Source organism: Nothoprocta perdicaria, unplaced genomic scaffold (assembly GCF_003342845.1).
Source record: "Nothoprocta perdicaria isolate Ctin4 unplaced genomic scaffold, notPer1 scaffold_9, whole genome shotgun sequence".
Lineage (NCBI taxonomy): Eukaryota > Metazoa > Chordata > Aves > Tinamiformes > Tinamidae > Nothoprocta > Nothoprocta perdicaria.
The window spans coordinates 8,597,492-8,623,902 of record NW_020456198.1 but is presented as its reverse complement, the minus strand read 5'-3'; the positions used below and the strand labels follow the sequence as shown (position 1 = coordinate 8,623,902).

Here is a 26,411-nt window from a genome sequence, read left to right as displayed (position 1 = left end):
TCGCTGCGTTGCCTTGGGTGGAAACGGGAGGCCGCTCCGAGCTGCGGGACGGGTGCAGAACCAGCGAGAAGCGAGCAAAGATGTAGAAGCTGGGCCAGCAAACTGGATCACCAGGTCTCCAGATCCTGACTGGTTTGTGGTGTCCCCAGCTGCAGGTTTGCTCTGGAGCAAGATGATGAGAGCCCAAAGACTTGAGGTGGGAATAAGCGGGGCTTTGCAGAGGGGTCCCAAAGGCTCTCCGGAACGGCCGGAGTATTGGAGGCTGCTCTGTGTTCCTGCACTGATCCCCCCGTGTGGCTGGTGGTCCCTGGAGTTCAGGGCCCGAATGCAAGCGGGGCACCGAGCCATGGGGTGCTCGCTGGTGCTCCTCGTGTGGCTTCCTCTTCCAACCATGAACCTCCAATGGGCAGACTCTGTTCTGAGCACAGCCTCAAACACGTTTCCTGTGGAGGAAGGAGGGAAAAGGGAGGCAGTGGCAGGACGGATTCCTTGCCCTGGGGCTCCGCGTGCCTCAGTCTTTAGTGCTGTAAGCTCTGCTGTAACGGGATTGCAACCAAAGTAGCTCGGTAACATGTGAGGGGTCTCTTTTCTCAGGTGCTGGAGCAGGATGTGGTCCTGCAGTCCATTGACCGTGCCATCGAGGCTGTGCACAACGCGGCCATGAAGAACGGGGGCAAGTACAACCTGGAGCAGAGAGACGTCCTGCAGTAAGTCCTGGCACCAGGGAGAGGTGGAGGGTGACCAGCGTGTCACACTTGTGTCCTGTTCAGTTGGACCTCGCTGGTCCGAGGCCCTGTGCCGTGCAGTGCTGATGTGCCCAGCGAGCCCTCTGGGCCTGGTGGTTCCTCTGTCAGCTGCCTCCAACAAAGCAGTGCTTCATCTTGCCCCTCTCTGCCCGCGTGCATAAAGCTGCATTGTAGGCCGAGAGGAGGAATCCAAAGCCTTTCCTGTCTTGCTTTCTCCCCTCTCCCAGCCGGGAATTGCAGGAGTTGTTAGCCATGTGGCACAGGGTCTTGGTGGGGTTCACAAATAATTGATTGTGATGAGAATTTTCGTCCCCTGACACCTCACGCTGAGGCACACTGGCTTCGTCCCCACGGAACAGGGATTTAAAGTGCAGGCAATGTCTGGGGCTTGCAATGCAATATAGAACTCCCCCGAAGAAGAGGCAGTTTTCTCCTGTGAACTTATGAATAAATCATAGGCCTTTTGCAGAGCCTCTTCCTTCCTCCCCCAGCAGTGTTGCTTCAGTTGTTAATGAAACTGGAGTCAGTCATCAGAGCAGCATAACCCCATTATTCTGAGATATCTATCTATATGTATAGGTGTGTGTGTATATATATATATATAGATGGATATTTATCTATATATATCTCAGAATGGGGTTTTATATATGAAAACAGTACAATATCCCATCTAAACATTGCCACACGGTGACTCCCTTTCCCTCTCCGCTGTTCCTAATGTCGTTACCCCATCGCAGAAAACTGATCCACCACCGCAAGGAGACCGTGTCCCGCAAGAGCCACTCGCCGACGCCGCAGGGCATGGTCATGAGCCAGTCCTCCAGCGACCACCACCTGGACGTGGCGCGGCAGCCCAACGGCGTGTGCCGCGCCGGCTACGAGCGGCACCACAGCCTGCCCAACACCGAGCTTGAGGAGGAGGATGAAGGCCTCTATCAGGTAGCCGTGGCCGGGCGCTCTTCTTCTTTGCTGGTGTGACACTGCTTGCTCTGTTTAATGAGGTGCCTTGCGCAGCCGAAGCCTCAAAGGAGGAATTTCTGTTGCTTGTTTGGGACTACCGGGCTGTTTCCTTGGATGCAGTAAGTTGAACTGATGCTCTAGTCACGGAGTCTGGAACAGTCCCATTGTATTGTTTATACTTTTAATGCTTTGGGGGATCCTTGAGGGTCTGAGGTTTTATGGTGATGTGAGAGAGCTGCTCTCATTTGGATGACTCTTGTCATTTAAAAAAAAGAAACAAAAAACTTTTCCCAGTCTCCTCAGAGGATACTTTGAGAAGTGGTTTTGACATAAGCAGCAGAACTCTCTGGGTACTCAGCACAGCTTTGTATTTCTCCCTTGTTACGTCTGCACAACAAGATCTTTGCTCTTTAAGCATTTATCTGCTGTGACTGCTGATTTTGCTACTTAGCTCTTAAAAAGCAAGATCCTGCTTTGTCTGAATGTTCCTCCTAGTGATGAATTAGGGGTAAAATGCAGGAAACACAATTTAGAGGCGTTTTTTTTTTAAGTGGTGCGTGTTCCAAGGTTACAGGGTGGCGTCAGCAAGGCTCCAAAGAAGTCGCCAAGGACGGATGCCGCGAGTGCTCCGGATGGATTGGGATCGGCGTAGGTGGGGCTGGAAGGCAGGGCTCAAGGCTAAGCGAGGATGAGCAGGGAGGTGTTTTCCTCCTCTCCTGCAGATGAACATGCGCCCTGTAGTCTGTCTTCATCTGCCTAGGCTAGCTGCTTGGACGCAGCGCTACCAGGCACTGCTGCTGCTGGTGCGTGAGGCTCGTTTTACCTCTAAAGAACGGTGAATTTACAGACACCAAGGGAAGCTCGTGCAGAACACGGGCAGGCTCACCAACCCCATTTTTCTCCTTGATGTTAGTTCTCTCCTCTGGGCACCCAGTGGAGCGTCTTAAGGCCCTTTCACCTGCTGATTCTCCACCTTCCTCTGCTCATCTAGTTGCTTGCCAGAATAGAGCAAGGCAAGTTCCCTGGCTAACAAGGAGCCGTGTGTGTCTGGGTGGCAGCAAGGACGCAGTCCAAGAGTATGCAGTGCTGTTTGCCCTGCTGAAAGGGCTCCTTGAGAGTGTGGCTGCTGAATGGAGGAGTTTCCCGTGTGCTTTGAAAGCACAGAATGGAGGAAATCACCGCTTTTCTCTGCTCTGTCTGGTTATGCAGCTGCCAAAGAGGAGACCTGCTGAAATGACAACTTTTTCAATGCTCTTGAGAAGCAGAGTACAGAGAAGAGAAGTACAGAGATGTGCTCTTCACTTTTTTGGCTTTCTTTCCGTGAGCCCTGTCGAGTCCTGCCCGCATTGGCAGCGGGGACACTCGCCCGATGCTCTGCGTCCTCCTCGCGAGCGCTGGGCCCGCGACGCGCGGCCGTCTGCGCGGTGCTGCCCGGGCCTCTGAGCTAACATCGCACCCGCACCTATTAAACACCAGCCTCTAATAGTAACCTTAAACTTGCCTGGTGTATTTAGAAGGGATAACAAAGGCCTGGAGATACTCGGGAATGACCCAGCCTCTCCGTGTCCAGTAGCGTCGCGGTGCCGCTCCGAGCTCGAAGCCTGCGGTAACCGCGGCCGTGCCGAGCGGCTCTGGCTCGCGCCGCGCTCCCTGCCGCACAGCTGAGCTGCCAGCCTTGGACAAGCTCGCGTTTGCCCCTCTCAGCTGTGCAGTCTCTTTTTGGCCCAACAGTGGTGGTTTGGAAAGGGCAAGCGTGTACTTGTGAGATTCCGGCGGGCTCTCTGCGAGAGGTTTTGCATTGCAGAGATTTTGCAGTGCAAAATCCTGTCGTGTTTTACCCGGGTAACAGCACGAGGTGGCCTGACAGTGAGGGAAGAGCTCCCCTGGGTGCTGGCAGAAGCCCCTCGTTCTAATGGACTAGTCAAAGGTGCTGCTGCGGATGGGGCGGATTGCAGGGCCTTGCAAGGGGATGTTATGGGTTGGGTGAGAGGCAATGAGCAAAAGACCCCTTCCTAAAAGGCTCTGTAAAATGCTCATTTCAGATTTTCAATAGGCTCCATTGAGGGACGAGTGCTGTATCATTAACTTCTGACACTGAGTGCTCAAATACTTGAAGCTGCAGCAACTAGGGACATCATCTTTGCAGGAATGGCCTTGCTCCCATCTCACAGGAAGTTTTTGTCCTCCTTGATTCCAGAAAAAGTGCACTTCTTGTTTTCCTTGTTCTGAGCTATTTAGATGCAGTTTTACTCCTGGATTTTTCCAGGACCAGTCTCAGTCTTTCACTCCGGGGGTTGTCAGTGCTCTGGTCAGCTCTATAGTACTGTCCTGAAGTTCTGTATCGATCCCTCTTTCCAGTTCACAGCTAAATTCTCCTTCAGGGCTAAAGAAACATAGAAAATAAGCATTGTGTAATGGCTTGGATGACACCGTGGCAGATTCCAGCTGGTTTCCTTGAGCTGTTGCTGAGAGATTCAGGCCATAATCACTTTTCCCTTCTGATTCTGCTCTAAACTATATTTCTGCAAGCAGCAATTGCAATATCTTATAAAAACAGAGGTGTTCCAGCGATAGCCACAACATGCTAAGCGATCAGAGGTGCTGTTGCAGCCCACTGTGGTAATTCTAGGTGCAAAGACACAGGCGATCGTGGCCTCTGTATCCAGCAGGGCGAGATCAGAGCACAGAAATCTGGGTCAGGGGCTCTTATGTTCCTGGCTCAGCTCTGCTTGGAGAGGAGACTTGCAGGAGAGATACCAGAGGCAGGGAGTTAGTGCAACTCCCCCGCAAGAGCTTTTCCCAGCAGGTTTTGCCATTGTGTAGAACTGCCCTGTGATTCTAGCCTGATTTTTCTCCCTCCCTGCATAAGCAGAAATAGCTCTGAAAGCATGGAAAAGGAATGTCCATGTCTGCAATCCGTGGCTTTGTCTTTTTGCAGGGATATTTGTCGCTGATGTAATGGAGCTCTGCAGCAGAGTGTCTAAATATGCACTCTGCTTGCGGCCTCTGTGGAGCTATTGAGAGTAATGTGGAGTCAGGGTGGGTGTGTGGCACTGCCCTTGCAGCAGGGAAGGAGTAAATGCTTGACAGGTCCACACGGCGCGCGTGCTGTGTGCTGCTGAACACAGCAATTAAGCACGGGCTGCCTTTCCTGTCACGGAGGGGATGAAGCCGGTTTGAGTCCCGCTTTGTTCTTCCAGGAAGCCGCCTATTAATATCCGTCCTCCTGAGAAAACTTCCTGCAATGAGGAGGGAGATGTAAGGGCAAATTTACACGTGCACACGCAGACAAAGCGGGACTTCATAGCAGGGGATGTCTTTCTTGTCACCGTGCTTTGACGGCTCCAAAACGTTTCCTCGCAGGTCCCGCCGCAGCCGCGCCGCGCCGCCCCCGTCACGCCGCCGCCGCCGGAGAAGCGCAGGAACGCGCACGTGGCGCCCACCAAAAGTAAGGACAGACCCCCCGTCCAGCCCGTGGTGCCCGGCGAGGGGCCCTGAGCTGCGTGGCCTTGCAGGGGCTCCGCTGCTCTGCTTGCACATTTAGAGGAGAATCCCTCTGCTTGGTGCCAAAGGGAGGCCGGGGTTTAAACTCCTGCAGAGTTCAATGCTGGCGGTGGTGGCCGGGGCATCGTCGGGTCCCCTCGCAGCGCTAAGCACATGGGGCTGCCTGGGCCATGCACCTTGTTCCTCGTTTGGGTTCCTCCTTTGGTATGGGAGAAAGCTGGTGCATCAGGAAAACCGGGGGGCTCTGGGAATGCCCGTGCGGAGCGGGGCTGCGGCTCCAAGTGAGCTGCCCATGGGCTCTGCTCCTTCTCTTCAGCCCCATCGTGAGCTGTGCTCTCTGGGCTCTACATGAAAGTATCCTCGTGCTTGCCCAAGAAACGGTCTATTTTTACAGTCAAGCAAGGATTCACATGTGTTTCTGTCCCCTAGAAACTAATGTATAAGGCTTAGCAGAGCTACGTTAGTCCTGTCAGTAAAGAAAAATCTTAACAATTTGATTGCTTGTAGTAGGTTTCTTTTCTTTTCCCCAGAGAAATGGGACAACTACCATTCCTGGAGCTAGACAAAACTAGACAGGAGAAAGAAATAAGGCAGAAAATCTTCTGGTGGCTTGTGAAAGCCATGTGTGCTGTCAGGTCTATGGGGCTTGTGCTCAGACGCGGAAGGATGCTGAGAGGGAGAGAGCACGGGCGCTTGTCAGCCGAATGTTTCCCCGCTGTTGACGCTAGCTGTGCGTGTACGTGCACAGTTGGTGCCGAAGGGAGAGATGTGAGCGCGAGGGAGATGCTTGCTGGCATGCCCAGCCTCCAGCGTCTCCAAATTCTCAGGCACGTCATCCAAAAGTGAACGTCTGACCCCTGAACACAGGGAAAGGTGCCTGCTAGGCCGAGGGAAAAGACTTTTCTGTCCCTTAGTCCTGTTTCTGCCTGCCTCCCTTCCCCTGCGAGAAACACTGAGCCCTTTGAAGGGTATTCATCTCCACAGAGTAGTTCTCCCCTTTCTGAGGAGGTGATTGTGCGGGAATGCTCCGGAGGGAACTCCATTTTGCTGGGAGATAAGTGTGGCAGGAAGAGGAGCTGAACGGCTCTGCTGGCATGCACAACGAGCCTTTTAACGGCCTCTGCTGCCGTGAGCTCTGTTGGTCGTGTCCCCTTTGATGCCGTTGCCAAGGTGTTTTTAATTGCCCCCTTGCAGATGCCGTTGAAGCGGCCCCCGGCTCGGCGTCCAGCGCCTCCTCGGTGAGCACCACCTCGCTGGACACCTTGTACACGGCGTCCTCGGCGTCGGAGGCGGCACCGAGCCCGGCCGCCGCGCCGCCGCCGGTGCCCAGCCGCAGCGTGCACACCTCCATCACGCGCAGCCTGGACGCGGGCGCCGCCGGCCGCCGCGGCGGCTCCGCCAGGGACGGCGGCAGCAGGTCTCCGCAGGGCAAGCGCGCGGCGCCGGCGCCGCCCGCCGAGCGGGGACCCGCCAGGGGCGACGACGGCGACAGGGGCACCCAGGTTGTACCGTCCCCCCCGGCTCCCGCCGCGGACCCGGAGCCCTTCGGCGCGCTCTGCGTCGAGGACAAGAAGGCGGCGGCGGAGCCCGCGGCGCCCGAGCCCGGCGCGCTGGCGGCGGCCGTGCCCAAGACCATCGGGGCCGAGCTCATCGAGCTGGTGCGCAGGAACACGCACCTCAGCTACGAGCTGTCCCGCGTGGCCATCGGCGTGGTCATCGGCCACATCCAGAGCTCCGTGCCGGCCACCAGCGGCATCATGGAGCAGATCCTCATCTCCGTGGTGGAGAGCAAGGTAAGGCGCGCAGGGTGCTGCAAAAGGCCGCGGCGCTGGTATTGGGAACGTGGGGTTGTGGGCTCACGGCTCTGCGTTGGGAGGGGAAGTGCAAGGAGATCCCAAAGGGAAGGGGAGAGGGACCCCAGGGTTGGAAGGACTCGTCAAGGGGACCAAGGGTTTAACGAGGTCAGTGCTGGCAGCCACGCACAGCAGGGACACGGGAAGCGTGAGCGCCTTCCCTAGGTGAGCTGCACGTGTAAGTAGGGCCTAGCCAAGGGCTTGGGCTTGGACTGGAGGCTGAGCAGCCCTGCAGCGCTGGGTGTTACAAGGGACAGCGGTTTGGGGAGGGCTGTGACCACAGGAGGGCACCAGCCAGGGGACGGCAGCGGGAGCAGAGGCTGCAGGACACGAAGCGCTCTGAGAAAACCGCCCTGCTCTGGTGCGGAGGCTCCGTGGCGCGGTGGGAAACGAGGCCTCCGCTTGGCTTTCGTCATTGCCGCCAATCGGAGCGAGAGCAGGGAGAAATTAAAAGAAAATGCACAAGGCTTGATGCCAAACGATGGGGGAAGGAGCGTAGCGGAGACCTGCTGAACGCTGGGAATTGATAGACTACCATGCAGAAAGAAAAAGCAGAACAGCGAATGCTGCTGCAGCAGGAAGGTCAGTGGGAAGTGAAATAAAGAAGCAAGACGAGTCTGGCTGCTTCTCTGCTCCGGCCCGAGCGTCTGCCTTTGTCGTGAAAGCTCACGGAGAGCCGCAGCTGGGGACGGAGATTAGGGCTGACTTCTCAGAGTGGTTTCTGTTACAGATACAACACAGAAACTGAGAAAAACGGAGCTCTAGTAATAAGTGGTGGTTTATAGAAACCTTTTGTAACATAACGCATTGTGAGAACTTGGTGTTTTCTTCTGGCGTGCCAGAATCTGCATAGGATCAGCCCTTGCCTACTACAGATCTGCGTGTGTGTTTCTCCTACAGCTGTGGAGCACACACAGCTGTGGTGGGGTCTCCCGATGTCTGCTTCTCTAGTATCCCATGAACACTGCTCAGCCTTTTTTTTACTTTTCCCCTTCCTTTTCTTCAACTGCAGAAGAGCGGAGAAAGAGCACGAGCTTCAGCCTGCGCTGAATAGCCCCTGTACCGAACGGATCCACGTTCCTCCTCCCCGTGTGACAGAGGCCCGAGGGGAAGGGTTAAATCAAGCAGCTCGTAGCCCCGCTTGCTAAGTGCAGCCCCGTTTCACATGAACATCTAACATCAGAGCTGCAGTGCTCATGGCGAGATTATCATGAGCAGGAATGTTTGGAGGCATTGGGATGCAGAAAAAATAGGGGCATTCAAATTCCACATCAAATCATAGCCTAGTTAAGTGCCTGCGTTGAACAGAGCATCCTGTAGGCAACCATCAAGTCTCAGTTTGTGGCCATAACCCAACAGTTAATTGCTTCCTGCTCCCTAAACAATATAGTATCAACGTGTGATCTGGATTCAGCAAAAAAAATCAGCTGTTTCAGGCAAATGTTCTGGCTCTGACACGCGCTCTGAGCAGCCCCATTCGGATTCCTGCTGCTTGGACCTTGGACAAGACTTGAATATTATTTTGATCTTAAATACCTGCTCTCAGAATACAGTAATTTAAGCTCCACAGAAGTCGTTTAGCGAAGGACAAACGGGTGCCAAGTTTCCGCAGCTGGGATTTGAAATCCTCCACTCATGGCCATTGCTGCAGACTGGTCTGTGAAGCGTCGGGGTGTGGGGAGCCACTGCCTACCTGAAACCGAGACCAGCATCTACCAGTCAGCACCTCCATGGGCTTAAAATGCCAGGTGCTCCATGGAGGGGCACAGGAAGACACTGTCCTTTCTCATACAATGTGAGCTGTGCCATCTCGGCAGGAGAGTGGTGTTGGCTTGCTCGGAGCTCTGCTGGGAATGCTGTGGTTGGGGCTTCCCTGGCTGTGCTGCACAGGAGGTGCCTCTCTGCTGGTGCCCGGTGCCAGATGAAGGGTTCATGCTGTCTCTGCTGGTACCCGGTGCCAGGTGAGGGTTTCATGCCGTCTGAAAGGGCAGCTCTGGCAGGTAAAAGGGTCCCCTCACGCCTGCAGGGCGGCTGCGCTGCCTTCGCCTTGCTGGTGTGCTCTAATGGTACAAATTATCGTTATGGACTTGGTCTCGCTCGTTACATCAAATCGTTCCATGATCTCAGGGGATTCTGCTGATAAAGTGACCCTGTGTAGGATTACTGTTGAATCTTTGCTTCTTGGTTAGGGTGTTTCGTTGTTCAATTCGTAGCTTCTTAAATCCCTCTGCACCCTAATCCATGCAAATCCGTGGTCAATACATTGGGAATCCATTTGTTGGGAACAGGTGGATAACCAAGCAAGAAGAGCGGCTCCCAGGCTCCTGAGCCACTCAACCCCCCAAAAGAGACTCCAGAAGGAACACGCTGCTTTGGGAACACGCCTGTAGGAGCAAATACCCCACGTAAGGGTTGTCCTGGCCTGGAGCATGGCCCTCCTTGTCCTTGAGCCACTTCCTACTGAACAGATTGTGGACAGAAAGCACAACGGGAAAGGAAGCCTCTTTGCAAAGGCAGCGCTGCAAAGACTGTGTAAATAGCAAGCTGGAGCTGGCTTTTATGGGAGCTCCTCTGGAATTTGGCCATAGCTAAAGATAATATAGATGCTGCTGGACTTGCTGGCATCTAGAGAGTCGCTTAGATTAGTCTGCGGTGGCGATGGGCGGTTGCGTTGAGCTCTGCAGAGTTACCCCTGTCTGAGAGGAGGGGATGGGACCGCAGATGTCTTGTCTAGGGAGCTCCACGTGAGCGTTCATTAAACCGAGGGCCAGGCAAGAGGAGTTGCTTCATACACAGTCTGGCTGCACCTTGAGAGCGCTCCAGGAAAACTGATTACCTGTTTCTTATGAGATTAGCGTTGCAGTGCTCCCGTTGTGGCTCGGACCTGCCTCCAGCTGCCTTCAATTGCAGCTTTCAAAGCTCTGGCAGCGCCGTGCAACCTGCTGGAGCTGCAGAGCTCGCACCATGATAGCGTGGTGCCCACGACCAGTCCGGTCTCCTCTTGGCCTTGCTTCAGAGGGAGGTTGTCCCTAGCAAGCCTGGCTGCTGTGCAGCGTTTGGCACGCAGGGAGCTGGGCAGGGCAAGCGCTGTCAAGGCTGTTTTATGGGACTGCTCCTAGCGTGAAATATTGCAGGGAATGTGAATATGGAGAGGGAGGGGGCTGTGTTAATGCTCGGGCAAGTCTTTTTGCTCCTTCATTGCTGTAGGAGGGAGCTGCTTTGTGCGGGTCTGGCCAGAGCCTTTTAGTGGGCGATTCTGCCCAGCTCCTCTGCAGAGCGGGTGCACAAGTGCCCCGGGGGCATTGGGGGCTGCTCCCGGTGCCCCCGTGGGTATTGGGGGCTGCCCAGTGCACCCATGGGCACCAGGGGCTGCCCAGTCCCTGCTGCTGGTTGCTGCCAAGGTCCCCGATGAGCCCCGGCCTGACCCGGGAGAGGGAGAACTGGGGACACGGGCACCCAGAACAGCTGCACCAGCCTCACGGAGAGGCTTGGCAATAGAGCCAGCTCGTCGAAGTCCATTAGGAGCCCGATGCTCCGTGGAGTCTGCGGGCGGAGAGGAGGGATTGCCGGGAGCAGATTAGCGTTAAGAGGCTGAAGAGAATTTAGAGGCGTCATTAGCACGAGTAATCGTTAAAACACTCATCTAAAACCCCATTTCCAGGGGTGGCCGGAGGTAAGAGCAGCCCTGCAGCTCTGAGGAGGCGCGTGGGTGCGGAGCTGTCTCCCAGGCCCTCGGACACAGGAGGGCCCTGCTCGGGAGGGGAGGAGGCTGCATGGCCAAACCAGCCTCCTCTCTGCTAATGTCACTCGTTAGGTGATTAATTACAGCTAGCAGGAAACTGCCTGCTTGGCCACAGCTCACTGAAATGCTCTGCAGAGCGTGCGCTGGTTTATGTCCACCTCAGACCAGCACGTCCCCTCCTCCCTTACCTGCCTGGCACCGCTGTGTAATTAACACTGACAACAAGAATGCCTTTTTTATTATATAATTGAAACACTGAATCAAAGTCCTAATGAGTTTGCACCTCAAATTCTGTGAAGCAAATTACCAGCAATTCTGCCTCTAATAAAGCACTTGAGACGTGGCAGTTACTGCGCAGTAAGTGGCCTGGGGATGTGCAGCACTGGTCCCTGTTCCTGCCCTCCGAGGAGGGTCTTAAACTTACTCTATTTGCTGCCAGCTCCTGATCGAGTGAGGTCCACTGTCAATCCCAAAGTAAAGATTATGCTGAACAGTCACTCAAACAGCAGCCAACTGTCAGGACCCCAATAACGGGTATTTTTTGTTTTATTTTGCAGAATCTGAGCTCGGGGCTGCCCTCGGGGCAGGTCTGCCACGACGAGCAGCGGCTGGAGGTGATCTTTGCAGATCTGGCCAGACACAAGGATGACGCTCAGCAGCGGAGCTGGGCGCTCTATGAGGATGAAAACGTCATCTGCTGTTACCTGGAGGAGCTGCTGCGCATCCTGGTGGGTGAATTTCCTTCTTTGTCGGTGTAACAAAGCATGTAGGTCAGTCCCCTTGCAAAGCTGTTCTGAAAGGAACCATAGAAATGTCCTTCATGGTCAGTGTAGTACTTACCTGTTGTAGGAAGAAAACTTCACCTCCAGAAAAGTCCAACCTCCCCCAGCAAGCCTAGAAGTTTGCTGTGAGAGCTCTTGTGCACCTTGGCCCATTGCGGACTTCTTCCTTGTCTGGAGGTGTGCACAAACCGGGCGGTATCAGATACAACCGTAGACTGCATTGTAAACACTAGTGTCTTTCTCTCCATCTCAACATCTGGCCCACGTTCTTGCTGTGTGGCCTGCAGAGCAAAGGAAAGCAGATTTTGTGCAACAGTTTCCTCATAATTTGGGAGTGAGGGGAGATGTTCTCAGGATGGGGAAAGTGCTGGTTTTGCTGAGTGTGGCTGCAAGATGTACTGCTCAGGTCATGGTTTCAGATGATCTCATTCCAAGAAGCACTGTATGGCAAAGATGTTTCTTAAGAATTCACTTCGATTCAGAATCTGTAATGTGGCTGGCCCTTCTTGAGCTGTCTTCATGGTCCAGCTTTGGTTTCTTTGCAAACTGGTTTGGCTGGGGCTACAGAAACCTAAAAGAAAGTAGTTTGCCCCAAGCTAGAATTGCAGCAATTACCTTGCTGCTTTGAGGTGACACTGCACTGACCTGTTCATTTGTGTTTCCAGACAGATGCAGACCCAGAAGTTTGCAAGAAAATGTGCAAGAAGAATGAATTTGAATCAGTTCTGTCCCTTGTGGCATATTACCAGATGGTAAGGTGGCAGGATGCATCAAATCCCTTCTCGAGGTTTCCCTGAAGATGTAAAAGGGTCACTGTGCAGAACGTGCAACGCTTGCCCACCAGATAGGGCAGGTCTGCGAGCTAGATGGGGCTCTAGTGCATTCCTTTTGCATGCTGGCCAGTGCCCTGTTGTGCATGCAAGGCATATGGAGGAGCCGAAGATGCCCGACTTGAGCAGGAGCTGGCACTGTGAATGGAAAAGCTTGCTGCTTTTATTAGCTCCACTGAGGGCCAGAATCAGCAGCTCTAATGTCTAGAGGAAGGATTTCCGCCAATGCCTTGGGAAAGCTGACAGGCTCTGACTGCTCCTCTTTTAATTGATGCACTCCTGTGCATTAGTAAATAGCTTTGCTTTGGAAAGTAGGTTGTGGGTAAAAGCCTTGGGACTGAGGAAGCAAATCAGTATTCAGAGGAAGAAATGGAAGTTTAGTCCTCGGTGTCTATGAAATGCTGCTTTCCCTCTCCTTCCTGCAACTGCCTGCTGTAGGACTGTGCCGTGGGCTGGAGACCTGTCCCCAGCTTGTCCCCAGCTCCGGCACATCCAGCCTGGTTGCACTCAGGGCTCCATGGGCGCTCGGCTGTCTGACCCAGGGCCTGCCGTTGGGCTGCAGCACGTTTGGGAGCACCCACGTTTTCCACCGCGCCAGGGCTCCCGCGTGGGAGTTGCAGCTCGAGCACTGTCTTGGCTGGCACCCTGCCCAGCAGCCCAGCATCCTTTGGGTGCTCCCAGCACAAACCCAGCACCTTCACAGGTGAGGAGCAGGGAGTAGGAGGTGAAAGGCGCTGTTAGAGGCTGAGGAGGCCTGTGGTGTTGGTTGGTATCAGTGTCATCAGATAAGACCTGGCATTTTGGCTCTGAGCTCCTCTTCCTCAGCATGGCCCCATCCGAATGTGTAAGTGGCCAGTTGTGAATGTCACCGTTAAAGGACTCCTAGGTGGTTGTTAAAAACTTACGGAGCTTCTGTTTCTCACCTTTACCTTGGGCTGCTCTGTGGCTTTTCCAGTAGCAGGGCCGCTTAGCCGCGTAGGCCCCTTGGAGCGAGGCCTCCCCCGGGACATCCCGGGTCTGATGAGCTCTGGTTGCAGGAACACAGGGTGCCGCTGCGCCTGCTGCTGCTGAAGTGCTTTGGAGCAATGTGCAACCTGGACGCTGCCGTTATCTCCACGCTGGTGAACTCGGTGCTGCCCATGGAGCTGGCGCGCGACATGCAGAGCCACACGCAAGGTGAGCTGGGGCTGCCGGGTGCCCCGTGTCCCTTCCGCGGGGTCTCTCCCTCCATCAGGCTGTTCGCAGCAGTGCTGCTCCTGTCCCTGCCTGCGCCTTGCGCTCCGGGAGGGAACGTGTCTGCTTTGAAAGTCATTCTCGGGTTGTCACAGGTGTAAGTGGAAATGCATGGGAGGAAGGGGAAGAAGTTTCAGCCCAGGGAAGGTGCTGTAGCTCTTGGTCATGCCCTTATTCATCTCTGTGGTTTCTTGTAGGAGTCTTAGAGCACATTCTGAGCGATCATGCTAGAGCTGTTAACAAAGCTGTGGTTATGGTCTATAAGTGTCTCCCTCTCAGCATGGAGCTCCTTCTTTCAACCAGTTGCACCTCTAGAAGCAGAAGATGGGAATGGACGTATCCCTGTCTCAGCCCATTAACTTTAACATTGCCCTTTGAGGCCCATGGGAAGACTGGGTGGTGGGACCAGGTAGTGCTAGTTTTGTCCTCCAAAGATCCCGCTTAGCCTGGTCCCTGTTCCCTCAGAGCAGCCACAAGTGCTGGGGGGAGAGTGTAGGAAGGGGAACATGCAGTGATGCTCCCCCAGCGTTGCTTTCCCAACCCCATTTGTCTTTAAAAGGATGCTGAAAACCTGTTGTTTTAATCTTAGCCCACAATTGAAGTAGTTGTTGTGCAGCAAACCAAGAGAGCCCCAAGATTTGGAGTCTTGCTGCTGGAAGTGCAGCCTGGTGGTGGGACTGTAGGGATTAATGTGTCTGCCCAGGACAGGAACTGTCCCATCCGTTTCGCTTGAGCCAAGTACCTCTCCACGGGCACTGCCTTAGGCGTCTGGAATGGGAGTTCCCAAAGTTCCCAGCACCCTATTCCAGATGGTGCCAAGTGACCTGCACTGTGGATAGGACCAGGGAAACGAATTGGGTGTCAGTGTTGGGACACAGAGGGATGGAAACTGAGCGTGTTGTGGAGGGCTTTGTGCTCACCTCTGCTTAGAGGCTTTAAAGCATAAACAGCTGAAGGCAGCGTGGCCGGGAGCGACTGAAAACATCTTCCAGCTCAGGGCTTTCGCACCAGGTTGATGTGGGGAGGCCCTGAGATGGTTCTGCTTGGACTGGCTGAGCTTGCTCGCTGGGTTCCCGCAGCCCAGCAGTCGTGCGGGGTGTGAGGTGTGTGCAGGTGGTCGTTTGTCTGCGTTCACACGAGAAATCTCCTCTCCAGGCTGATTTTTGTGTTTTTCTTTTGCCTGAGAGGCAAATGGCACTTGGTGATGGGTCTATAACTGTGTGACCGTGACAAGGACACTCTTGATCTTGTGCTGCCCCAAAATAAACTTTTCTCGTGCCTCCATTTACCAATACGTATAGATTGTCTGCGGGTGGGTGTTTTCTGCGCCCCTCGAGCTGGCCGTGGCTCCTGCTTCGTCCTCGCAGCATGGGCAGGTCCAGGGCTCTCGCAGAGCTGCTCCCTGGGGCTCTCCCAAGCAGCAGCTTTTCCTGGCGCTGGCTCTGCCTCGTCCCCGCGGGGAGCATCGAGCCCTGGCGCAGGCAACGTCTGAGCACCTTGGCTGGGCTCCACGTAGACTGAACGTTACCCCTCCTGACGTGTGACCGCCTCTCCGTGACTTTCCCCCAGCACTTCTGGTTGCTTCAGGTCTGTCTCCCAGCGAACGATAGACTCTGCTTTGGGGAACTGCAAAGCTTTGCAGTGGCTGCGAGGGAAAAGCATTGAGCATTTCTCACTCCTGCTACATCCTGGGCACCTCCGGCTGCAGCCGTGCGGCATCCCCGCTCGTTGGGCTCAAGGGCGGCTGCTTTCTGCCCTCTCTGCTCTGGTCCTTAGCATGGGCCAAGGGCGCGGAGCTGCCCTTCCTGCGCTTTCTTTGCAGGTAGCCAGTCTTTAGTTGTGGGAGCCACCCAACTTGGTGGCCACGTCCTGTGCCACCTTCCTTCACTTGTCGTAGGACTGTCATCTGCGGAGCCCTCGGTCCCCTTGGCCTTGGCAGCAGGGTTCCAGAGCAGAACTACCCCTGCCTGACGTGTCTGTCCTGCAGAGGCGTTTGAAGCCGTCAGCAGTTCCCTGCCACCATTCCGATCCTTCCGTGCCATGCCACCAAGTGGCAAGCACTGCCTTGAATGAAAACATGACCTTGAATCCTGCAGCCGTGAGCTGCTTTCGGTACTGGAAGCTGGGGAACAGCAGCTGATGCGTGACATACTGTGGCCGAGCTAATCCCTTGCGCAGCTGGCAGGGACCAGCGCGGCGGCTGCCAGCACTGGGCACCTCGGGGCCGTTGAAGTGGCTGCAGAAATGCGGGTTCCCGGCGGGTGCCTCGTGCAGGGGCTCTCGGGGCCGTGGCTGTTGCACCCCCTCGTGCAGGGGTGGCTCGGGGTGCCTTGGTGGAGGAGACGCTTTGCCCGGGGCCGGTGCCCGTCTGTGGCTGCTGCCCCCGTTGGATGCACGCGGCCGCTTCCCTCTGCAGCCGCTGGCTCCGCATCTATCCATGCACTAGAAGAGCTTATCATAAGACACGGCGAGGCAGAATTAGCCAGAACACTTCCAAGGAAAACAGGCGGGGATAATCCAGCCTGTAGTGCAGCCTCCCCGGCTGCGGTTCGCCGTCTGTGCCAGGCAGCCGCCGGCTCCTTCTGCTCGAGCCGCAGACACTTGTCCCTGCTGCCGGTGCCCTGATCTTGCACTGCTGAATTTAGAGGTGGAAAGCAAGGTCTCTGAAGGCCACTGAGCAATTCCTCTCATCTCTAATTCCATTTTCTCACCAGTACCTCAGCAAGCTCCAGAAACAGAGATCCGTGGGCAAAAGGCCCCATCTGCTCTGCCCTTCCTAGCCCTTGGAGCGACTCTTGCCAGTCAGACCTTGGCACTGCTCGCTGCTGGGTTGCCAGTCTCTATTCCTTCAGAGGAATCCTATTAATGCTATTTATTTTCTTGCAGGCATTGGTACTGCCCTGAAAGGGATGGAAAGAAAAAGCTGTTCTTTGCATGGCAAGTGCTGTGTGTTAGCATGCTGCTGAGGTGCTGAAGGACACGGCCGGGGGGAGCCCAGCTGCAGGAACACTCCAGCTTGCAGAGCCCGTGCTGAGTGCACTGCTTTGATCTGGACTGGCTCCCAGCTCAGCTTTGTGACTCCACTGCTCAGCTTTGCAGCATCATTTGGTTTTAGGCAGATCTGGCAAGATTTGCCATCTAGTCGTGGAGTTTGCTGCCACTCGAGATGAATGGATGTCAGCTCACAGCAGGTGGGCCAAGGACGTCACGCCACCTCCCCCATCCCACGTCTAATTAATCTCTTGCTCCACGTTTCCCACAGCCACATGTTTATCACTGGCTTTTAGTTCTCTGATCATTACTTCATTGCTCCTGATGTGATGAGAGAGAATGTTTAGTTGGTGACGGCCTCTTAGGAACGTGGGAACAGCGGGTCCCTCTATCTGCTTCCTGCAGCATCCTACCTCCTCTGCCAGCTGCAGGGACCTTGCAGGAACGTGGAGAAATCACGTAGCAAACAATCATGAAAGAACACGGCCAGACAGGAGGCTTTTTCCCAGCTGTGGGTGGCTGGTTGTGCCTGGGAGCATCTCTTACCTGTCTGCTCTAACTGCACGTTCCCGTTACTTGAATGCGCGTCAGAATCTTTCTGTGTTGCAGTGAGCTTTGGCATCACTGACACCTACTAACCAAGAGCTCCTTATATAAGTAGGAATTACATTTAAGCCATTAAACGTCCTCCCCAGCTTTCCTGTTGCGAGTAAACAGCAGGTCCCAGTTTTTTCCTGCTGCCACCTGGTCTTGACTGCTCTCATGGAGGCTCTTAATCCTGTTAAAGCTGCAGTGCCTCCGGTGAAGCACCGAACGATCTGAGCACATCTTTACTTAAGGTTTTTGCTATTTGAGAAGTTCTGCGTCTAACACTAAGAGCAACCCCGTGGGCTGCCAAGTGCTGCCAGCCCTTTGGCCAAAGCCAAGAGGCACCAGGGACAGGGACGTGCAAAGAGGAGTGCGGCGTCTTGGAGAATGGCAGGGGCATTGGAACAAGCGGGTGTCCTGCTGGGAAGCAGGGCTGTAGGGAGGGAGAAGCCTCACCCATTGAAGGGAAACACACATATGTATATTTTATAGAATAATCAAAAAGTACTGGTTTTGTCAGTGTTTATTAGCGGGGGAAAAAAGGGCTGTTTCAGGCAGATGTAATTGGACTTTATTTAGCTTTTGCGCATGGTACATTTGTTTTATAAACTTATTTTCCAATAAACTTCACAGTCACTGACCTGGATGGAGGGCTGTTCTAGCCCAGCGCCTCCGCGGTGGCTTTGTGGCTGTCCCGGGCGTAGCCGGTGGCGCAGCCCCAGGGCGGGCAGCGCTGCGGGGCCGGGCACGTCCGCGTGCAGCGGCTGCCGCCGCGGGGAATGCACTGGCCACGGTAACACAGGAGAGCGCGCGGAGCACGGCCCGTGGCATCAGCACGAGCAGGGATCCGGCCCCGCGGCCCCGCGCAGGGCTGAGGGAGCCCGGGCAGAGCGGCGCGGGGCTGGCACCGCGCTCCGGGGGAGGCATGAGCCGAAGCAGGCGCTATTTCGAGCCGCCCAGATGGAGGCTTTTTCTGGGTTCGGTAATTGCATAACTATGCCGTGCGTCCTGGGACTGTGCAGGGGAGGTTTTTAATTAGTTGCATGAAGTTTGCCCAGATCCTCTCAAGCAGAGGAGGAAAAAAATGAAATTTCTTGTTGTTGTTGCTGCGATTATCCTCAAATGAGTTTGGAAACACATGGTGCAGAAGGCATGAGTTTAAGCGTGTGGCTGGGAGAACATCCTTATGGATCAGCGAATCCAGGACTCAAGTGCAATCTAATAGGTGTTAAGTATCTTAAGTGTGACTGTCCAGGTGCCACTGGGGGAGAGGGATGCAGGAGCAAAATGGCCGGCCCCATTTATGTGTTTCTCCTGCAGATCATCAGAAGATGTGCTACTCTGCGCTGGTGCTGGCCATGATGTTCTGCATGGGGGAGCCCCTGCCCTACCACCACTACGGTGAGCAGCGCGGCACGGTGCGGGAGCAGCTCTGCGGGGCCGGGGCACGGGGAGCCCCGCGCGAGCACGGCAGGGAGGGCAGCCCTGCACGGGCAGAGCCCGGCCGCAGGAGCGAGCACCCAGCCTGGAGGCGCCTGCCGTGCAGCCTGCTGCTCCTCTCACCTGGGACGGGACCATGCAGCCCTGTGTGTTTCAGGCTCTTGGGGGACATGGAGGGTACTATAGTCAACAGGGAGGAGCAAGCGTGCCAAAGCTTTCCCCTTCCCCTCTTTCTCCTGCTGGGGAGCAATCTTTGTCTGATCTTCCTCCCCTTGTCCGTGTTGTATTCCCAGTATTCAGCAAACACTGGCCTAAGTTTTTCTAGAAACACAGAAGAGGATTCTCTGCGTGTCTCCTCTGCAGCTTCATTTACCTTCCTGATAAACATATGCAAGATCCAAGGTGGTACAGCAGGGACCGAGGAGTGAATCTCCTCATCTCTCACTATTGCTCCTTGTGTAACCCTTGCAATTATTTCCTGCAGGAGGGCTTATTTGCATGTGCTCCTGAGCTTTCCTAATAGCAAAATTGAAAAATGAATTATTACAATGATCTGGATGATTATTTGTTTTAAAATAGATGGATTAAATCAATGGTCAAGAATATAAATCTCTTTCTACCTGGAGGCTTCCCCGGTGGTGATGGTGCTGCAACTGCAGCTAGAGCAGGATTTGGGATTTCATTTCCTCCGGGGTGGGTGAGTGGGGAGGAAAGAAACAAAGGGGCACCGACTTTCAGCATTTCTCAGAGCTGTGGATGGTTCTTTGAGCCATTTATCTCATGCTTAAAGACCCTTTGTTGTTCACCTGGTCATCTTGCAGGATGGTGGATTCCCTCATGCCTGAAGCTGACACTCCTCTAATGGTTTTCAGCACAAAGCAGAGGGAATTGGCTTGCTTGACCTGTTGGTTTCTTCTCCCTGTGCTGTAAATGCTCCTTTCTTCACATGCAGAGCATCTCAACTCGCAGTTCGTGCAGTTCCTGCTGGATGTGATTGAGGACGGGCTGCCCTCGGACACCACCGACCAGCTGCCTGACTTATTTGTCAACGTCCTTCTGGCCTTCAACCTCCACATTCCAGGTTGGTGCTGCTGCTCTTCCCTGGTGGGATTTCAGTGCTCTGGAATGGGGGGACATGAAGAATGCACGTACAGGATCTTGCAGGGACCTCACTGGGTGCTGTGATAACCTGTCCCCTTCCTTCACTCTGGCAATATGCTGCGTTTGGCCCAGAGCTTCTGCCTAAACGTTGCACAAAATTGTAGAGGGAGGAAATAGCCGGAGAGCTCGCGTGCAGCAGCTGACGTGGAGGCAGAGCGCTCCGACAAAGCCCCGCGGGTTCCTCTTCCCTTTGAGCTCTGCATTGCTAGACGGCGCTTGCAGAGCGGCGTGGAGCTTAACTCCTGGCCCAGCGCATTTGGACGAGGAAACGCTTCAGTGGGCACTTCTGAGTATCGGGCCAGAAAGACGAGCCCTGCCTCCTGCAGCTCTTGACGAACCGTCTGCTTACCCAGCTGCTCCTCTCGGCTCCTCCGACGCCCGTGTGCTGGGGATGGGCTCTGCAGCCACAGCCTCCGCTGCGCGTCCTCCCGCCTCCCTCCTTCTCCCTCTTCCCAAGCCTGCTGAGCTCTTGGGAGCAGCAAAACGCCTGGGCTCCAGGAAGGGAATTCACCCTCTCCCTGCCAGGGCTGCCCGGGCGTTTCCAAGCCCAGTGTTGGAAGAGGGAGAGTAGCACCAGGCCTGTTAATAGCGGCCGCTTCTCAATCTGGATGTGTTTGCAAGCTCTCCTGTTGCTCTTGGTCAATGCCTTCTTGTTGTGCCTTCAGCCTTGGCGCTGGGAGAGCGGGGAGGACAGAGCGGCAAGGAGGGTCCAGCAGCCCGCCTGTCACTTCTGAGTTCTGCTCCATTAACGTTTATGTGAAAGTTTCTGATTTAACGTGAAAGTTGATTGCGCGGAGGCTGATTAAGTAGAGTCTCTGCTGCTCTCATTCATTACCTTTCCCCACTCCTGCCCTGCAGCTGCTGGCTGCAGTAATGGGGCAATAGCACATGACAGGCAGTGTGTTTCCGGGGGGTTATTGGGCACCTGGGGTGCAGCAGAAGGCGCTGACTTGTTTTCTAGTGCTAAGAAATTGTTGAATGGTGTTCAGGTTCCTTATGGGCTGTTGGGTTTATATTCCTCTGCCCCAAATCTATTTGCAGCTTAAGAATGCAGCACTAGTTCAAGAACTCTCCTAAAAACTATTATTATATTGATGCCTTTCAATGCGAAGGATCTGAAGCACTTCACAACTTGGGAAGTACTTTAGGGTCACCATCCATGATGGAGAAATAGCCACACTTTGCTGTCTGGATGCCTCCAAGCGTGCACAGACACACGCGTGTATGTGTGTGCATAGTGTCTGCTAGGATTAAATATTCCAGTTTCAAGAAATCACCCCCAAACCAGATTAGGGAGCATTTAGTAGGAGTTTTTCAGTGCCTCATTTGCAGTGCCTGGTGCTGTTCCCTCGGCGTGTCCTTGGAAGCTGCCTTATTTCCTGTAAGAGCTTGCGAGGGAAGAGCTCCCGTGGGCCCCTACTGGTACAAAGATATCAGAGAGGAGCCCTTGGCTTGCAAGAGCTGGAAGTGGCGTTTCGGATCACAGAGCCCTCGTAAGGTGTCTCAGCGGCCCCTTGCCCTTGCTGCTTGGTGCTCCTGTTGGAGCAGGTGCACGCGGGAAGCGCCGAGCGCTGTGTGTTGGGTGCCCTGCTTCCAAACTCCTTTCACCGTCTGTATCCTCCCCTCTCCTGCCCGCCCCAAAGCTGCCCCGAAGCTCCCCCAGAGCAGGCGGGTGAAAGGGGGGCCCGCGCTTGTCTCTGTCGCTGTGCCCCTTGGCAATAAGGGGCTCTGCTGAGCGGCGGCCTCCCCTTAGTTCCAGAGCACAGCGTGATCATGACCACCATAAGCAAGCACTGCAACGTGAAGACTTTCACAGAGAAGCTGCTGCTGCTGCTGAACAGGGGAGGTGAGTGCAGCAGCGAGCGGGGCCGGGCTCAGCCGCGGGGACGGGCCCTGCGGCGCCCAGGGACCCTCGTCACCCCATGGCCGGGCGCCACCGGCTCCTGTTGGGGTTGTCCCTTTGCTCCCCCGCCGTTCCTGCTCCTGGGCTGGCAGGACACTGCAGGGACCCCTGTCCGTGCCCGTAGGGAGCCTGGGGGCTCCTGCCCTGCGAAGCGCCGCCTCGAGGGAGGCCTCCCCGAGCAAAATGCACTGTGTGCTCAGAGCTCCCGCAGGCAGGTTGCTGCAAAGCCCCAGCCAGCAGTGCCAGCTATTGCTGCTGGTGCTGCTGTTGTGCTCTCTGATCCCTCTGGAGCAGGGGGCCTGGCTGCCTTACATCCGTTTTGTTGATGTGCTGATAAATAGCCCATCCCGTGAGGCTTGCAGCTCTGTTTTCAGCCTGGCGTTAGTTCTCCTTGTGGTTTGCAAGTCGCTGTCTGCACAGCGTGCGGCTGGAGGGCAGCCCACACCCCTGCTCCTTTAGCCTTGGCTGCTGGGTTCCCTGCAGGGAGCTCCTCATGAAGCAGCCGCGACACCCGGCCCTGCAGGGAGCACCTGGCCAAGGCCGGGCAGCGGCCCCTCCAGAATCGCGCTAGTTTAGTGAAGGGAAGCGTGGCGGGGATGGGGGGCGTGGGGCCTGACACGGTTCCTCTGCCACCTGCAGACGACCCGGTTTGCATCTTCAAGCACCAGCCGCAGCCGCCGCACTCGGTGCTGAAGTTCCTGCAGGACATCTTCGCCAGCAAGGACACTGCCAGCATCTTCTACCACACGGACATGATGGTGCTGATAGACATCCTGGTGCGGCAGATCGCCGACCTCTCCCCTGGGGACAAGGTGCTCGCAGGGACCCCCGCGCTCGCTGACGCTCCCGAAAGGAGCAATGCCCAAAGCAGCCTGGCTCTCCATGGGCCCTGCTTGGTGCGGGCAAGACTGGAGCCTGGGATGGGCAGGACACTTCGGGGTGCCCAAATCCTCCTTGGGGGGGGGAGGAGGAAGAGGAGATTTATCCTGCCTTGGCACACAGCAGTAGAAAAGTGTTTGGAGGAAGATCTGCCAGGCTTATGGGGGCTGCAGCCCTCTCTGCAGGGACCTTCATGATAAAGGGACACTGTGAGGACAGGGGTGACAAGGGGGATCTCTTGGTTTGGGTGCTGCAAGGGGCAGGGCAAACAGTTAAGTGGGAGCAGGGAGGGAAGAGGATTAGTGGCTTTGGGAGAAGTGCAGTATCCATAGCTGCTAATGAATGTTCAGGAAGAGCGGGTGCCTTTGGAGCTGCTCCCTGGCTGGTCGCGCAGCAGCAGCTGGTCCTGCTCGTGCTCCAGTGGAGGCTGGCATGCTCTCTAGCTCGCTTGGAATATTTCATTGTGCTCTGTGTTGTGTGTCCCCTCGCCTGGCAGCTGAGGATGGAGTACCTGTCTCTGATGCACGCCATCATCCGCTCCACGCCGTACCTGCAGCACCAGCACCGCCTCGCCGACCTGCAGGGCATCCTGCAGCGCATCCTCGGAGAGGAGGACGAGGGGCAGCAGTGCCAGATGGACAAACTGATCATCTTGGAAATGTATAAAGAGTTTCCAGAGATCTCTCCGGGTACCAGCTAACTGCTCCTCGCCTCGGACTGGAGCTCCAACCACTTGGATCGAAGACGTCTCTTGTTGACACCTTCCCCCGTTCCCTCCCAGTACAGCTCATACCTTATATTCCTCCGTGCGAGGCCTAAGGTTCGGACAGGTTTGTGGCCCTTGAGAAACGCCAGCAGCAGGAGGGACAAGGGGTGTCCCTGGGGCTGCTGCGCTGGGGACATCAGCGCTGGCAGAGCGGGCCTGGGTGCCAGCTCCATGTTGGCCCTCAGCACCTGGGGCAGGAGGGTGTTTGACCCGCTGGTGCTGGCAGAAGGGCACAGAGCTTGTGATGAGGGACTGGGCGCTCGGGGGGCTGCCTTTAGCGGCGCCGCTCTCCCGGGGTGCTGGAGCGAGAGGCCTTTGCCTTAGGGTATCAGTTCTTTTCCATGTGCATCTCTCCCTGCCGTGACCAAGTGGCGTCTGCTGGTGCTTGGAAGAAGCTTCCGTAACATCCGTTTCGTCCGCTGCTGCTCGTGCCGATGTGCTGCAGCCCGCCGAGGGAGGCAGCTCGCTCGCGGCCGCCTTGCCGGGAGCCGCGCGCCCTCCGCCTCTCGTCCGCCTCGGCCTTAGAGGGCCTCTCGCAGCAGCTGCTGCTTCAGTCCGCTTGCCGTAGTGACGTTTAAAGCCGAGTTTCTCGCCCGGAGCCGGCGCTTCCCGGGCGCTGCAGCCATGGGGAAGCGGCCGCGGCATGCGCTGCCCTGCGCGGCGGCACCGGGGCTCGCTCGGCACCGCGGGCAGCGGTGTTGCTGCTCGGCCTCGCCGCCCTTCCCTGCGCGTGGCAGCCTGAGCCTCGTGTCCAGTAGCTCTGTCGTGACAATGCACGAGTGTGGGGAACCCTTGCTGTCTCTTGTAGGTTTCTAGCAAACAGGACTAACCCGCTTCCTCGTAACCGATACAGCCCCCAGCTAACGTGCATCAACTAGCTATTCCTGTGCGCAGTCCCGTCCCTCGCTGGGCCCGGCTGCTCCCTTGCAGTATCCTGCGTAGGAGCCAGTGGGAAGTGGAACTGGAAATGGTGGCACTAGGGCCACGGTGCCCCCAGCTTGAGGGGCGGGCTCCTGAGCCCTGGGCATGGGGCAGGAATGGGGGCCTGGCAGCCGGGGGGGGGACACCCCCAGGTGAGCCTGGGAACACCTACAGCTTAATAACCACCCTCGTAGAGAAACCTATTTTTTCCCTGTAAAAATGTATGAATGTCAGAAGGGATCCTGTATTTTCTTAAATACTAAGTGTAACCTGCAGAGGAATAAAAACGTGGTAAACGGGGTTTCTCTGAGCATAGTGCTGCCTGCCACTCTGGCCACACGGGGCCCCACGGGTGCCTGGGCAGGTGCTGGGCACACAGGCCGGGTGCGGGGTGCAGGTTCCTGGGTGGGCAAAGGGCAGGGTGCGGGTCCCAGCATGGGATGAGCGTGGGGTGCAGGTCCTTGTGCAGGCTGGGCACGGGGTGCGGGTGTCTGCATGGGCTGGATGCAGGGTGCTGGTCCCCGTGCGGCGGCCTCGGCTCTCCCTGTGCCCGCTTTCCCAGTCCCGGCAGCGCGGGTCCCTCTGCACGCCTCGTCCTGGGGCGGTGCTGCTGCCCAGCGCGGGGGGCAGCGCGGGAGCTGGGGGGGCACCGCTGCAGCCGGGGGCCTCGCGGGCGCCTCTGCTCGGGCCGCAGCGCAGAGCAGCGCCGGAGGCCGTGGTGCTTCCCTGCCCGCTCCGTGCGCAGCCTCAGCTGCTCCCGGCGCCGCGGCCGAGCCCCGGCCTGCGCTGCAGGGCCTAATGGGCTGTATCGAGCGCTAACGAACCGGCGCTGGCTGCGGCTGCCGCCTCGCGGGGCGCTCCGTGCGGCTGCCTGGGGCAGCGCAGAGAGAGGGCAGCAGCCCGGTCCCAACCCCTCTGTGCCCGGCTGTCCCATCTCCGGGGATCCTCTGGAGTTTATAAATCCACGTGCCAGCTTCTTGGAGGCTCAGGCACGTGCCCCACGGCTCTCAGCATCACGCGGGCTCCTGGATGGCGCATGCCGGGACGCACCGGCCGCCGCTTTGGGGCACCTGGCATTCTGCGAGGCGGCACCAAGCTGTGCTCAGCCTAGGCCGGTCCCGGGCAGAGGGGACAGCAGGGGAAGGAACAAAAGACCTGCTGCCCCCGGGGTGACCAGGCACCCCCTCGGTGTGGGTGAAGGTGGCGGGAGGGTCATGCTGGCCCAACACAGCAGCCACAAGGATGGTGTGGGGGACACCAGGACACTCACCCTTCGCCTCCCTGAACCATAGCTGCCGGGGGCATCTGCTGCATGGCGGGCAGCGTGGTGCAGCTGGCAGCGGTGCCAGGTCACCGAGCACCGGGGCTCCGGGCGAGGGGCAGAGCGGGAGCCTCCCCCGGCACTAATGAGCATGGAGCCCCTCTTATCCCTAAGCCTATTACAGGCTCCACTGGATTAGACAGTGATAGTAGTTGGGATCAAACCAGCAGCTCAGCTGCAAGGCTGGTGTGCTCATGAACCGTCCCGAGGACAGGCCCCAAGCTGCAGTTTGCTTGGAAAAGGGGATTTTTTTGTACCAATGTTGAAAAGCACCCTGTGCCTTTATCCCGTGTGTCCTTCTCCCCACAGGGGGGCTGCTGTGGGTCCCCTTCGCACAGGGGAGGGTTGGGGACCCCCCACTGCGCTGTTAGCGGGGGCTGCAACCCCGCCGTGCCACCGGGCACCGGCACCGCCGGGGCCATCTGCCTCCCTGTGCCGGGGCAGGGGCATCCAGGGGGACCCAGGGGGTCCAGCCTCAGCAGCAGGCCTCTCCCACGCGTGTGGAGCCCCACGAGGAGCCGCAGGAGCGTGGACACCAGTGCTGCTCCCGCCGGGAGCTGCCCGGGGCCCGGGGCTGCCGGGGCTCGGCTCCGCGCCGCTCCGCCGCGGCTCGCGGGCTCCGCCGGCCGCAGCTCGGGTCCCGCCGGGCCGCGCGGGAGGCGGAGGGGCGGCCCGGGCGGAGGCGGCACCGCGAGCCCCGGCTCCACGGAGCGCGCCCATGAGGGCGGCCGCCCTCAACATGGCGGCGGGGGCGCGGCGCGGGGCGGGGCGGCGGGAGCCATGTTGGGCTG

General features: G+C 56.8%; 1 protein-coding gene across 1 annotated transcript; it reads left to right on the top strand.

Moving 5' to 3' along the window:
• Positions 1–576: 576 nt before the first annotated feature.
• On the top strand, positions 577–24,600 carry NCKIPSD (NCK interacting protein with SH3 domain; the record flags this gene model as incomplete). Its single annotated transcript, XM_026052693.1, has 12 exons — positions 577–707; positions 1,484–1,685; positions 5,070–5,154; positions 6,405–7,003; positions 11,363–11,533; positions 12,253–12,339; positions 13,455–13,593; positions 18,550–18,630; positions 19,622–19,750; positions 21,584–21,676; positions 22,373–22,545; positions 23,109–24,600. Coding segments are annotated over 12 exons (2,094 nt in total), but the record flags the coding sequence as incomplete, so codon positions are not given.
• Positions 24,601–26,411: the final 1,811 nt, after the last annotated feature.